This window comes from Gigantopelta aegis, chromosome 11, assembly GCF_016097555.1.
Source record: "Gigantopelta aegis isolate Gae_Host chromosome 11, Gae_host_genome, whole genome shotgun sequence".
NCBI lineage: Eukaryota > Metazoa > Mollusca > Gastropoda > Neomphalida > Peltospiridae > Gigantopelta > Gigantopelta aegis.
In genome coordinates, this window is record NC_054709.1 from 2,261,835 (window position 1) to 2,277,981 (window position 16,147).

The 16,147-nt window shown below is 40.0% G+C and overlaps 1 protein-coding gene across 1 annotated transcript in view; it reads left to right on the plus strand.

Annotated features, from left to right (window-relative positions):
- LOC121385251 overlaps window positions 1-16,147 on the plus strand; it is a 106,848-nt gene that overhangs the window by 37,311 nt on the left and 53,390 nt on the right. The window contains exons 21-29 of the mRNA XM_041515852.1: window positions 3,550-3,648; window positions 4,015-4,159; window positions 4,979-5,077; window positions 5,596-5,718; window positions 8,033-8,351; window positions 9,615-9,776; window positions 11,201-11,288; window positions 13,454-13,597; window positions 15,344-15,535. Coding sequence (XP_041371786.1) covers window positions 3,550-3,648; window positions 4,015-4,159; window positions 4,979-5,077; window positions 5,596-5,718; window positions 8,033-8,351; window positions 9,615-9,776; window positions 11,201-11,288; window positions 13,454-13,597; window positions 15,344-15,535 — 1,371 coding nt within the window. The remainder of the gene's footprint in view (window positions 1-3,549; window positions 3,649-4,014; window positions 4,160-4,978; window positions 5,078-5,595; window positions 5,719-8,032; window positions 8,352-9,614; window positions 9,777-11,200; window positions 11,289-13,453; window positions 13,598-15,343; window positions 15,536-16,147) is intronic.

Below are 16,147 nucleotides of genomic sequence, written 5' to 3' on the forward strand. Positions count from 1 at the left end.
AATGAATGAATAAATGAATAAATGAATGGAAGACCTGAGCACCATCCACCACGAAATGGGCCACATCGAGTACTACCTACAGTACAAACACCAGCCAGTCATATTCAGAGCAGGCGCCAATCCAGGTATAATGGGATGAATGGATGGATGGATGAATGAATGAATGAATGAATAAATGAATAAATGAATGGAAGACCTGAGCACCATCCACCACGAAATGAGTTACATCGAGTACTACCTACAGTACAAACAGCAGCCAGTCATATTCAGAGCAGGCGCCAATCCAGGTATAATGGGATGAATGGATGGATGGATGGATGAATGAATGAATGAATGAATAAATGAATGGAAGACCTGAGCACCATCCACCACGAAATGGGCCACATCGAGTACTACCTACAGTACAAACACCAGCCAGTCATATTCAGAGCAGGCGCCAATCCAGGTATAATGGGATGAATGGATGGATGGATGAATGAATGAATGAATGAATGAATAAATGAATAAATGAATGGAAGACCTGAGCACCATCCACCACGAAATGGGCCACATCGAGTACTACCTACAGTACAAACACCAGCCAGTCATATTCAGAGCAGGCGCCAATCCAGGTATAATGGGATGAATGGATGGATGGATGAATGAATGAATAAATGAATAAATGAATGGAAGACCTGAGCACCATCCACCACGAAATGAGTTACATCGAGTACTACCTACAGTACAAACAGCAGCCAGTCATATTCAGAGCAGGCGCCAATCCAGGTATAATGGGATGAATGAAATGAATGAATGAATGAATAAATGAATGAATGAATAAATGAATGGAAGACCTGAGCACCATCCACCATGAAATGAGTTACATCGAGTACTATCTACAGTTCAAACAGCAGCCAGACATATTCAGAGCAGGCGCCAATCCAGGTATAATGGGATGAATGAAATGAATGAATGAATGAATAAATGAATGAATGAATAAATGAATAAATGAATGGAAGACCTGAGCACCATCCACCATGAAATGAGTTACATCGAGTACTATCTACAGTTCAAACAGCAGCCAGTCATATTCAGAGCAGGCGCCAATCCAGGTATAATGGGATGAATGAAATGAATGAATGAATGAATAAATGAATGAATGAATAAATGAATGGAAGACCTGAGCACCATCCACCATGAAATGAGTTACATCGAGTACTATCTACAGTTCAAACAGCAGCCAGACATATTCAGAGCAGGCGCCAATCCAGGTATAATGGGATGAATGAAATGAATGAATGAATGAATAAATGAATGAATGAATAAATGAATAAATGAATGGAAGACCTGAGCACCATCCACCATGAAATGAGTTACATCGAGTACTATCTACAGTTCAAACAGCAGCCAGTCATATTCAGAGCAGGCGCCAATCCAGGTATAATGGGATGAATGAAATGAATGAATGAATGAATAAATGAATGAATGAATAAATGAATGGAAGACCTGAGCACCATCCACCATGAAATGAGTTACATCGAGTACTACCTACAGTACAAACACCGGCCAGACATATTGAGAGCAGGCGCCAATCCAGGTATAATGGGATGAATGGATGGATGGATGAATGAATGAATGAATGAATAAATGAATAAATGAATGGAAGACCTGAGCACCATCCACCATGAAATGGGCCACATCGAGTACTACCTACAGTACAAACAGCAGCCAGTCATATTCAGAGCAGGCGCCAATCCAGGTATAATGGGATGAATGAAATGAATGAATGAATGAATAAATGAATGAATGAATAAATGAATAAATGAATGGAAGACCTGAGCACCATCCACCATGAAATGAGTTACATCGAGTACTATCTACAGTTCAAACAGCAGCCAGACATATTCAGAGCAGGCGCCAATCCAGGTATAATGGGATGAATGAAATGAATGAATGAATGAATAAATGAATGAATGAATAAATGAATAAATGAATGGAAGACCTGAGCACCATCCACCATGAAATGAGTTACATTGAGTACTATCTACAGTTCAAACAGCAGCCAGTCATATTCAGAGCAGGCGCCAGTCCAGGTATAATGGGATGAATGAAATGAATGAATGAATGAATAAATGAATGAATGAATAAATGAATAAATGAATGGAAGACCTGAGCACCATCCACCATGAAATGAGTTACATCGAGTACTATCTACAGTTCAAACAGCAGCCAGACATATTCAGAGCAGGCGCCAATCCAGGTATAATAGGATGAATGAAATGAATGAATGAATGAATAAATGGATGAATGAATGAATGGATGGAAGACCTGAGCACCATCCACCACGAAATGAGTTACATCGAGTACTATCTACAGTACAAACACCGGCCAGACATATTGAGAGCAGGCGCCAATCCAGGTATACTGGGATGAATGAATGATTGAATGAATAGATGAATGGATGAATGAATGAATGAATGGATGAATGAATGGAAGACCTACTGTCTACAGTACAAACACCAACCAGACATATTCAGGGCAGGCGCCAATCCAGGTATAACCACCGGGGGTGGACGAATGAATGAATGAATGAATGAATGTTTAACGACACCCCAGCACAAAAATTACATCGGCTATTGGGTGTCGAGTTAAAGTAGGTAGATAGGTAACTAGTTTAATGTGCTCATATACCACTAGGGTTTCATTTCAATTCAATTTAATTTCGTGCTTATATCCAATTAAGGTTCAATCACGTCCTGGGCACACACCTCAGCTATCTGGGCTGTCTGTCCAGGACAGTGGGTTAGTTATCAGTTGGTTAGTGGTTAGTGAGAGAGATAAGAAAGTGGAGTGGCCTTACGTCAACCCATTGAGCTCTTAAGAACTCGCTCTGGGTTGGAGCTGGTACCGGGCTGCGAACACTGTAGCCAATAGCCTGTAGTCCGATGACTTATCCACTGTGCCCATCCCGAGTCCGACCTCAGATATGATCGGGAGCTTGACTCGGCACAAGTCAAGATTAAAGTTAAAGTTTGTTAGGGAGCAGTAAGGATGAGGAATCGTGAGTAGGTACTGGGTTACACAAGATTCTATGCATGTAAGCTGGCTGTACCAGTGATTTTGGTTAAAGTTTATCACGCAAGTGTTGGCCTTCGCACGGATTACGAGACTATGAACTTTTATATTCCTTCAGATACTTCCTTCTGATTTAACGCTTCCCACCTTATGTGTTTTGAACACATTTGAAACAGCCGGCGTTAGGTAAAACTGAACGAAATTATTTCCTCGCCGATTTACGTCTACGTAGCCATAATTAAGTTATATGCCAATATATCGATAAGAAGTGAGATATGTTGACTGTATACCCAGATGAATAATTCAGTTATACACATCAATATATCGAATTAAGTGAATTAGACGGTTATATACCTAGTTGAATAATATACTTTCATGAAAAATTAAATGCACATATTCTTAAGCAATATAGTGTTGCGTCAGTTAGTAGGTAAACTTCTGTGTGACCATACCTTTAATATTATCGTTGACGAGTGTGAATTGTTTGGGTTACAGGTTTCCATGAAGCAATTGGCGATACCATGGCACTGTCTGTTTCCACACCAAAACACTTGAGAAAAATAGACCTTCTCAAGCCAGGACCCGAGGATGATGGTAATGTTAATCAAGCTTTTAGTAATTATAATTTTAGTCTGTAGGTTTTATATAACATAGTTTACTATAAACGGTTACATGATTTATTTTTCAAAGTATATTTATGGCATGGACATACAATAACAACCCATTGTATCCTAATATGACACACGTGTGACATCACTAGTTTATATAACAGATACAAGCTTACAGCATTTGTGAAATTGACGTAACTCAACATCATGGTGACTGACCTTGGTCGTAACTGACCATCGATCGTGAAGCGATTACAATCATAATTAACGACTGATTATTGTGTCGATGTGTTCTGTACATCAAGAAAAGAAAAGTGACCTACACTTATATGTGATTTTTGCTCTGTTTCAGAAAGTGATATAAACTTCCTGATGAAGACAGCCTTAGACAAGATCGCCTTCCTGCCATTTGGGTATCTGATTGACCAGTGGCGGTGGAGCGTGTTCAGTGGGGATACACCACCCTCGGAATGGAACTCCAAGTGGTGGGATTTAAGGTGCGAAACCAGGCGTGAAACCAGAACTCGTTGCTTTGGGTGGGAGGAGGGGGACAGGGTCTACCTGCCACTTAAATGGAAGTTATATAATTATCAGTGAAAAGTGAAATGTTTTTTGGCGTTAGCAGGGGGTCAGACCCACTCAATCCCCCACCCGGATCCGTGCCTGGAAATCGTAACGCAACAAAAGTATTGAAACATGATGAAGTTCTGCCAGACAGTGGGTAACAACATTCGCTAGACTAGTTTTTGCATTTCACGTTACACGAGAGGCCGTTGAAAATATCATTTACGTTTTAACGAGATGTTTCAAAACGTACTTACCGAGTATAGAGCGAAAACGGGTTGGATACAGTTAAAACGTTTGTTTTGTTTATCGACACGACTAGAGCTCATTAATTTATTAATCATTGGTTATTGGATGTTTGATCATTTTGACATACAATGTTAGAGAGGAAACCACTGTAAATACGGCAAACAGTTATAAAGGATTACAGTTTGTAAGGATACCTTTTTTTACAAAGCCAATTTGACTGACAACTACTTCTTACAACATAAATAATTCTACATTCATTTGTAATTCTATGGGTCGTACCAAGTGGGGTGTGAACAGGGGGTTGAGAGAAATGTTCCCAATATATATATATATATATATATATATATATATATATATATATACTGATACAAATAAAAGATAGTTTTAAATAAAATGGGTACATTTTTCTACATTTTAATACTATGCTATGATCACCATAATTACTGCCCCCACCCCCAAGTGTTCGAAGCTACGGTCCTGCTTCCATGTTGATTGTTTTTCAGATGTAAATACCAAGGTATTGCCCCACCTGTAGTGAGGTCAGAAGATGACTTTGATCCAGGTGCGAAATACCACGTGGCCGCCAACGTTCCCTACATCAGGTGAGTGACGAGTGAGTTTGACCAATTGGGGGGTTCACCCTCGCATCAACTCACCATCCCTTCCCCTCTCTGTCAATCTCTCTCACTCCCTCTCTTTTTTTCTTTCTGTCTCTCTTTCTGTTCCTCTCTTACTCTTCCCTCTTTCAATATATCCCCTTTGCCCCTCTCTCTAACTCACTATCTCCCATTCTTTCATTCTTTATATATTTTCTCTTTATCTCTCTTTACTCTGTTTCCGTCTCTCTCTACTCTATGTCTGTCTCTCTGTCTGTCTGTCTGTCTCTGTCTCTCTCTGTGTCTCTGTGTCTCTCTCTCTCTGTGTCTCTCTCTCTCTCTCTCTCTCTCTCTCTCTCTCTCTCTCTCTCTCTCTCTCTCTCTCTCTCTCTCTCTCTCTCTCTCTCTCTCTCTCTCTCTCTCTCTCTCTCTCTCTGTCTCTCTCATGGCAGTGTTTACAGAAAATGGTTCACGCCTAAGTCTGTGGTAATTGTGATAATATAATATGTTTGCTGTACTTGCAGGTATTTCGTGAGTTTCGTGATTCAGTTCCAGTTCCACAAAGCGCTATGCGACAAGGCAGGCCAGACAGGACCTCTGCATAGATGCGATATTTACAGATCCACAGCGGCAGGGAACAAACTGAGGTATGAAGTAATATTATATTTACCATCTTGTCGTCGTCATCATCATCATCGTCATCATCATCATCATCATCATTATTATCATCATCACCACCACCACCACCATCACTATCACCATCATCGTCATCTTTTCCATAAGAAAAGCATCATAATCATCATCGTCATCATCATCATCATCATCATCATCATCTTTTCCATAATAAAAATATCATCATCATCATCTTTTCCATAATAAAAACAATATCATCATCATCATCTTTTCCATAATAAAAACATCATCATCTTCATCATCATCATCATCATCATCATCGCCATCATCATCTTTTCCATAATAAAAACATCATCATCTTCATCATCATCATCATCATCATCATCGCCATCATCATCTTTTCCATAATAAAAAATAAGGAAACAAATTCATTATTATTATTTTTTAAAAATCTATAATATAATACTCAAGGCGTTTTTAACAGTTTCCTATCGTTCTGACCTATTCTCTGTATATGATTCGTACTGCCGACAGCCTTCGTTGTGACTTACTCGATGCCGTAATTAGCAAGAATCGGTTTGGTCTCAGGTCCAGTCCACTACCATACATACATTGTATTAATTATTACATACAAAGATGGATTCTTAAACATCCAATAGCTGATGATTAATTAATCAATGTGCTATAATAGTGTCATTAAACAAAAGGAACAAACAAACAAACAAACGAACAAACAAACAAAGATGAATTCCATAAGTACAACCATAATGGATTATACTTATTGCATATTTGTTTCACTCGGGGTGGGACGTAGTCCAATGTTAAAGCGCTCGCCTCATGCATAGTTGGTTTAGGATCGATCCCACTCATTGGGCTCGTTCCATCCAGTGCACCACGACTGGTATATCAAAGTCTGTGGTATGTGTCTGTCACGGGGATTCTATAATACCCGTAACTGAATAAAACACGATTATCCAAATATCTCTCCTAACTGTATATCTATTAGATCTCTCTGTAACGGGCGGTATAAAACCGCTTTGGCTCGTCTAGGTATGATCAGAGATACGATCTCATATAAAGTATATATTATTATAGCACGTTTAGTTCACTAGAAAACACAACAAAAACACAATACACTTTGGAATCTGTATTAACCTACGCTGACAAATGTACAGCCGCAGTAGTTAATTAATAACAACAAATAATGACAACCCAGAACTGATCACTTAATTAGTTAATCTCTAGGTATCTAGTTTACACAATATGCTAATCACTTCACCGTGACACAACACCCACACGTGTGATAAATTGAGAAACGCTTCTAGGGGAACTTAATTAATAAAGGAATTACAACACTATTCCTAACTGGTTAATTTTTAATTAACCTTAACTACTCGTTCAGTAACCTTGTAACACAGAATTAATACTGGTACCTATCACAAGAAAGACAATAACCTACAGTTTACCTAGGTCTTCTAGGATGACTGGCTAAGCTTTATATTACCAAATACTCGTATAATGTTAGAACAATCAGTCTACGATTTACTTCGTCAGATGACCGAAGACACTGTCTAAATAATATTGGTATAATACAGTATTAAAATATTAAAAGTCACATCAATCACATCAAGGTTATACAACAGAGCAGAAATAATATATTTACCAAAGTCCAAACGGACAACGTTCCCGGGAAGCCTTCCTTTTTGGTTCTCTCAGATATCTCTAAACCCTAGCTATTTATTATAAAATCAGAATATCGCCTGGGGGTACAAGGCGGCACCGAATCTTATCATCTGAATTTCCACAGCGACCAAGACGGCATATCTTTCTCTTAGATCGCCAGACTGGCTGTCGCCAACCGCGAGCAATCCCCTGGCCATAAACAGCACTACCGGAGATATTACGTAACTACTAGCCACATGGCCTCCACAGCTGGACTAAGTGTGTATTAGAAGGTACGGTCGCGCGGAGGTATTACGTAACCAAGTGTCCACCTGGGCTTAAGTGCTTATTGGACTGCACACGGCCCTCTTACACAATTAATATCGCCACAGGCGAAAACAAAAATTAAGAGCATGTACCGTCACAGTGTCTATGGGATAGTGGATATAAAAGATCAATGCTACTAATGGAAAAATGTAGCGGGTTTCCTCTCTTAAGACTATATGTCAAAATTATCAAATATCTGACAACCAATAGCTAATGATTAATAAATCAATGTGCACATCCAATCTAAACTTCCCCATGCTATGGCTATCATAGCATGGATTATGTCTAGAGATATTATATTATTATATTACCTGCATATTTGTTTGACTCTTTCCTCAGGACACTGCTAGCCATGGGGTCGTCTAAACCCTGGCAGGACGCTATGGAGGTACTGACGGGTCAGCGTCAGATGAACGCCAGTGCCTTGATGGAGTACTTTGATCCCCTTATTAAATGGCTGAAGGTTCAAAACGAAGGCGAATTGCAAGGCTGGACGGACCTTTGTCCCGATCCTGAATCGGGGAAGATCAGCGACTTGGGACAGGCTGAAGAGTTCCTGGCAGACTACGAGAGACAGGCGATGGCAGTATATTACCGCAGCTCCGAGGCGTCCTGGGCGTACGAAACCAACATGACCGACCACAATAGTGATGCTATGGTAAGGGAGGGGGTATTCTTCTTCTTCTTCTTTGCGGTCGCTGACTACAGTTCTAAATTTGATCGTATGATGAAGAGCATCGTCCTCTCTAGGTCCTCCTTGTTGCCATAGAGCTTGGTAGCAAGAGATTCTTGGCGAGGCCAGATCTCCTCCCTGATCTTCTGCTGCTGCGGACATCTCTGGAGGATGTGCTTTGTTGTCTGGTAGGGGGTATAATTAGCATAAGAGTACGAGACAGGGGGCGGGGGAGGGCAACTGCCCTCCTAGCGCTGGAGCAAAACCTCAAATTTGGTCTAAAATGATAAAGATATTCGGACAAAATGTGCTAACCTCAGACGTTTTAACCATGCATTTTTATCATTTTACCCTCAAAAGTAGTTGTAATCAATATAAAAATGCGTAGTGATTCGTTTGCAACCCTATATAGCTGTTTGGTAGTCATGCTATTATGAATAAATGGAGTACGTACGCCTGTGATAACTAGCAAAAGGAATACCTGCTTAAAATACCCATCCACACGCACAGTATGACCCCTGCCCTCTGTAAAGGAAAATCATATTGAGTGGTTTTAAAACAGTGGCTATTACATAATGTGAGTGGATTTGTTAAACTGTGTCTATCACGACGTATAGTTATATGTTCAATCATTTATTATTAATCACCCAGGTGACAGTTGGTCAAACAGTTACATTTTTGTGTGTTGGTTTTGTCGTTCAAAGGAAATCATAATTGATCGTTTATTATTGATTATATTATTAATTTATCTGCAATTCCACCATGTCTACCATTCAAATGTACAGATCACATTCATTACGACGCCCCTCCCCCAGTAATTTAAAACATACATACACAGACGTACTCAAAAGTGATTTTGTAATGATGTATACTTCATAGAGTCAATATTTTGAAAAAACACAGTTCTTATTTGCATTCATTATCATTAGTTTTTTTATATGCAGATTGAAGAACATTTTAAAGAATCAAAGTTTTCCAAAGTATTTGCCATGAACGTCCAGTTTTTAATTGCATTCATTAATTTTTTTTACAAGCAGATTGAAAACAATTTAAAAGAATCGAAGTATTTTTCAAAGTGTTTGCTATCAACGTCCAGTTTTTATTTGCATCCAGTTTTAGTTTCTTTCATTAGCTTTTTTTTTTACATGAAGATTGAAGAAAATTTGAAAGAATCAGAGTTTTCCGAAGTGTTTGCCATCAACGCCCAGTTTTTATTTGCTTTCTTTTATTTATTTTTTTTACATGCAGATTGAAGAAAATTTGAAAGAATCGAAGTTTTCCAAAGTGGTTGCCCGCAACGCCTCCATGTTTAACTGGAAGAAGTTTGAAGATAAACTTTTGATAAGGAAATTTGAAACTCTTTCATCGCTTGGAACATCAGCTCAAAAGGACTTGGCTAAAATTAAACGTGTAAGTCCATACGTAGTTAAAATTGCCTAACATTAATACAAACTGTTACATTAGTTTCGAACCGAGTCTGCAAACCAGGGTCCCCACGAGTACTCGGGTACTCGGGCACAAGCCGAGTCTAGCAACACAGGAATCGAGTACCCCGTACAAGGAAGAGCACTCTCATTTAATGATATGTCCCACTTCATTTTGGCACATGTTTGCTGCCAGTTACATGGCGGGGAAACAAAAAGTCGAATGTATGGAATGCAATATAATGGCATGATTTGGCATCTATGTTCAGCGCTGGAATTAAGATACATAATGCTATTTGACTTTATTACTTAGTCTCATTATCACCCAGTGTAAGTGTCAGGTACTCGTGTCCGGGTCGGGTTTGACCCTCGAGTACTCGAGTCCAGTATCTTGGACTCGTGGAGGCCATATTACAGACATACTTTCTACGGTTATTTGGGTTTCCATGTTTATGACAGATCTGCTAGGCCGAGTGGTTAAGGTCGCGGAATGTCAAATGCCATGCGAATAGGTGCAGTAGGTTCACATTCTGCCACTTTGTGCCTTTAAAAATATGTGTAGGCCGAGTGGTTAAGGTCGCGGGATGTCAAATGCCATGCGAATAGGTGCAGTAGGTTCACATTCTGCCACTTTGTGCCTTTAAAAATATGTGTAGGCCGAGTGGTTAAGGTCGCGGGATGTCAAATGCCATGCGAATAGGTGCAGTAGGTTCACATTCTGCCACTTTGTGCCTTTAAAAATATGTGTAGGCCGAGTGGTTAAGGTCGCGGGATGTCAAATGCCATGCGAATAGGTGCAGTAGGTTCACATTCTGCCACTTTGTGCCTTTAAAAATATGTGTAGGCCGAATGGTTAAGGTCGCTGGATGTCAAATGCCATGCGAATAGGTGCAGTAGGTTCACATTCTGCCACTTTGTGCCTTTAAAAATATGTGTAGGGGGCGGTACGTAGCCCAGTGGTAAGTACTCGCTGGATGTGCGGTCGGATTGGGATCGATCCCCGTCGGCGGGTCCATTGGGCTTTTTCTCGTTCTAGCTAGTACACCACGACTGGTATACCTACCAAAGGTCGTGGCATGTGTTATCATGTCTGTGGGATGGTGCATTTAAAATATCTCTTGCTATTAATGGAAAAATGTAGTGGATTTCCTCTCTAAGACTATATGTCAAAATTACCAAATGTTTGAAATCCAAAAGCCAATGATTAATAAATCAATGTGATCCAGTGGTGTCGTTAAACAAAACAAACTTCTTCATAAATATTTGTAAAAATTATATCACAATAGTTATTCGTTGTAGAGAAACACCAGGAGTGCTTGGATCTAACGATCGAATCCCTTTGGCAGACCAATTGTAATAATGTATGTGTTTTCCCTCTAAGTTGTGTTATTGTTGTATTGTTTATTGTAGCTCAATAAAGTTCAGTCGGAGATGACAAATATATACAGCACTGGGAAAGTTTGTCTGAATTCTTCACAATGTTTGGAACTGGAGCCAGGTAAACATTTTAATATGACAAATATATACAGCACTGGGAAAGTCTGTCTGAATTCTACACGATGTTTGGACTTGGAACAAGGTAAACATTACGTGATATATATATATATCACTGAGAACGTGTGTGTGAATTCTTTACGATGTTTGGAGCTAGAGGCAGGTAAACATTGTAATATGACAAGTATATATAGCACTGGGAAAGTCTGTTTAATTCTTTACGATGTTTGGAGCTAGAGGCAGGTAAACATTTTAATATGAGAAGTATATATAGCACTGGGAAAGTCTGTTTAATTCTTTACGATGTTTGGAGCTAGAGGCAGGTAAACATTTTAATATGACAAGTATATATAGCACTGGGAAAGTCTGTTTAATTCTTTACGGTGTTTGGAGCTAGAGGCAGGTAAACATTTTAATATGACAAGTATATATAGCACTGGGAAAGTCTGTTTAATTCTTTACGATGTTTGGAGCTAGAGGCAGGTAAACATTTTAATATGACAAGTATATATAGCACTGGGAAAGTCTGTCTGAATTCTTCATGATTTTTGGACCTGGAGCCAGGTAAACATGTTAATATAAAACACGCTAAAATGTTTTTTTTTTCACAATTAATTTGCATATTACTTACAACATTTCGATTAAGTTATCAGTTTTTGGTTATCCTGGTGTTTGTAATAAGTGAAAAAATTAATTTAGTTTAAAAAGTTCTGCTAATTAAAAAAAAGTATAAAGCAAAAAATTATATTCAGTTTTAAGTAACAAGGCTACATTCGTTTTGTTCTTTTAAATCTGTTCTGTAAAAGGCAAGAGTCCAAAGGTATCCTCCTAAATATAGCTTCAAATTAAACAATTTCATTTTGTGTAGTCTAATACAAAGGACCAGTATATACATTCTTATTACTGTAAAACTATTTTGTAAATGTAATTATTAGTACATATAAACGTACCTAGCCAAACCAAACAAAAATATATAATTATTATTTTCACACGGTGACATATTTGTTTATAAGTACTTTATAATAACGTTGTGTATCTAGATTATATCTATATTTATATGAACATATACCTGTGGTATATGAGTATATTCATAAATATGTATTTAATATATTTAGAGTTTCTGTTATACAACTTGTTCTTACAAACAAATTAAGTATTGGTCTTTGTATATCTTTATTACAAACCATCTTGTCACATGAATGTTATACATTGTATATGTTATATACTCCGCTCATGCCATTGTGCAATGGCAGAGTGTAATAAATTCTGATCTTTGTGTTGTTAAGAAGGGGACGATCCCCGTCGATAGGCCCATTTGGCTATTTTTCGTTCGATCCAGTTCACCAGGACTGGTGTGTCAAAGGCCGTGGTATATGCTATCATGTCTGTGCGATAGTTATATAAAAGATCCCTTGCTACTAATGGAAAAATATAGCGGGTTTCCTCTCTAAGACTATATATCAACACCGGCCTCGGTGGTGTCGTGGTTAAGCCATCGGACATAAAGCTGGTAGGTACTGGGTTCGCAGCCTGGTACCAGCTCCCACCCGGAGAGAAGGGCGGGACGTAGCCCAGTGGTAAAGCGTTCGCTTGATGCGCGGTCGGTCTGGAATCGATCCCAGCCGGTGGACCCATTGGGCTATTTCTCGCTCCAGCCAGTGCAACACAACTAGTATATCAAAGGCCGTGGTATGTGTTATCCTGTCTGTGGGATAGTGCATATAAAAATCCCTTGCTGCTAATCGAAAAGAGTAGCCCATGGAGTGGCGACAGCTGGTTTCCTCTCTCAATATCTGTGTGGTCCTTAACCATATGTCCGACGCCATATAACCGTCAATAAAATGTGTTGAGTTAAATTAAACCTTTCCTTCCTTCTTCCCACCTAGAGCGAGTTTTAACGACTCAATGGGTAGAACCACTACACCCTGTTCTCTCTCACTAACCACTAACAACCAACCCACTGTCCAGATAGCTGAGGTGTGTGGCCAAGACAACGTGCTTGAACCTTAATTGGATATAAGCACGAACATAAGTTGAAATGAAAATGTCTACATTACCAAATGTTTAACATCCAACAGCCGATGATTAATAAATCAATGTTCTCTAGTGGTGTCGTTAAACAAAACAAACTTTGTCTTGTTTAACAAACATTCCTTTCTTCTGATTCAGGTATAACCCGTCTGATGGCCGAGTCGCGGGACTACGACACACTAACGACGGTGTGGAAGAAGTGGCGTGACGTCACCGGCAAGAAGATGAAATCTCTATACCAGGAGTTCGTACAGCTCAGTAACGAGGGGGCCAGAGCAGATGGTAGGTGTAATGAGCGATAAGTCGTCGGTTCAATCCCGACAGCAGGCCATTTGTTTTATCTTTTTAATATTAATGGTATAACACAGAAGTAGGCACATTATAAATGTTTGAGGCAGAGGAGGATGCTAGAGCTGAGTAACGGGGGTGGGGGGGGGGGGGGGGGGAGGGGTGGAGGTGGGCGAGGGGGCAGAGCAGATGGTAGGTGTTATGAGCCATAGGTCGTCGGTTCAATCTCGTTAGTAGGCCATTTGTTTTTATCTTTTTAATATTAATGGTATAACACAAACACGTTATAAATGTTTGAGACAGAGGAGGATGCTAGAGCTCAGTAACGAGGGTCCCAGAGCAGATGGTAGGTGTAATGAGCCATAGGTCGTCGGTTCAATCCCGACAATAGGCCATTTAAAAAAACAAAAAACGTTTTACCATTAATGATATAAGACAGAATTAGGTACGTTTTTAAATGTTTGAGGCGAAGATGGGAGATAAGGAGGAGGCTAGAGCTCAGTAAAGAGGTGGGGGTAGCGGGTGGCAGAACAAATGGTGAGTGTAATGAGACATAGGTTGTCGGTTCAATCCCGTCAGTAGGCCATATGTTTTTTAATTTCTTTTTAATTGTAATGGTATAACACAGACTTATGTACGTGATAAATGTTTGAGGCAAAGTTTAAATAACCTACAGAACCTGATCTAAACATGAAACTTTAACAATAAACATCGTCGCCTCCGCTGTCATCGGAAACGTAATTCATATATCTTTAACGGTTAGAAATAGCACTTTAACCTAACAAGGGCATTTTTTCATAGTTTTCTGCAATTGTGGCGGAGACTGTCATTGCACCCCTAATACCCTGCTATATATTTCTGTGAGTTCATATCACAAGAGGCCTATTATAGCTTATGAATATAAACTGAATGGCATTTATGGTAGCATATGTTTGTTGTTGGACTTGGCCAGCGGCCTCTGTAATTGTCAGAATGCACCTTATGTGAGACAGACATCGCCATACGTCATAAAGAGGCATTTAGCCTTCCACCCGTGTTGGATTCGAGGCAACTGCACTCATCTTAATTACAATGGGTCGCAACAGCAACAAAACATATATTAATCTGTGCTGAACAAATGCTACTTTACTTTTTCATTTGTATTCTATTCTACTTAAATTAAATAGAAACATAGCCTCGTCTATAGGATGACAGCCAAACCCAGGAGAACCTGGGTGATTTAAAAACATATTAGACACATACCTGACATTTGATCTGTATGTTTTTTGACCACACTATGCTGACACTGGCGACCTGTGGAGGTCGTACTATGAGACGGACTCGTTTGAGCAGGACCTAGAGAATATTTTAACAGATATTAGTTATAATATAGAAACACAGGCTGACATTTTAGCTGTATCTTTTCTGACCAGACTGGGAAGGAACGTAGCTCAGTGGTACAGCACTCACCTTATGCACGATCTATCTTGGATCGATACCCGTCGAAGGGCCCATTATCCAGCCAGTGACCCACAACAGGTGTAACAAAGATCATGATATGTACTATCCTGTATCTGGGATGGTGCATATAAAACATCCCTTGCTGCTAATCGAAAAGAGTAGCCCATGAAGTGGCGATAGCGGGATTCCTCTCTCAATATCTGTGTGATTCATAACTATATGTCCGACGCCATATAACCATAAATGAATAAAATGTGCTGAATACGTCATTAACTAAAACATTTCCATCGTTCTGACCAGACTACGCTGACACTGGCGACCTGTGGAGGTCGTACTACGAGACGGACTCGTTTGAGAAGGACCTGCAGGATCTACTGCACCAGCTGAAGCCGCTCTACCAGCAGCTGCACGTGTACGTGAAGAGGAAACTCGTCCAGGTTTACGGCGAGGACAAGTTCCCCGAGGGGGGACACATTCCCGCCCACCTACTGGGTAAGAGATGCCTGTATGTCTGTCTATAGCCATCTGTCAATCCATCCATCCATCCATCCATCCATCCATCTATCCATCCATCCATGCATCCATCCATTCATCTGTCTATCCATCCATCCATCCATCCATCCATCCATCATCCATCCATCCATCTATCCAGTTCCCTGAGGGTGAACACCTTCCCGCTTACCTACTGGGTAAGAGATATCTGTATGTCTGTCTATATCCATCTGTCCATCCACCCTTTCATCAGTCGACCCATCCATACATCCATCCACCCATCCATCTATCCATCCACCCATCCATACATCCGTTTATCTATCCATCCATCCATTCATCTGTCCATCCATCCATCTATCCATATATCCATCCACCCATCCACCCATCCATCCATCCATCCATCCATCCATCCATCCATCCATCCATCCATCCATCCATCCATCCATCCATCCATCCATCGATCGATCCATCCATACACCCACCCATCCATCCACCCATCCATCCATCCATCAACCCACCCACCAGTCCATCCGCCCATCCGCCCATCCATCCATCCATCCATCCATCCATCCATCCATCAATTCCCTAAGGGGGGACACATTACAGTTAATC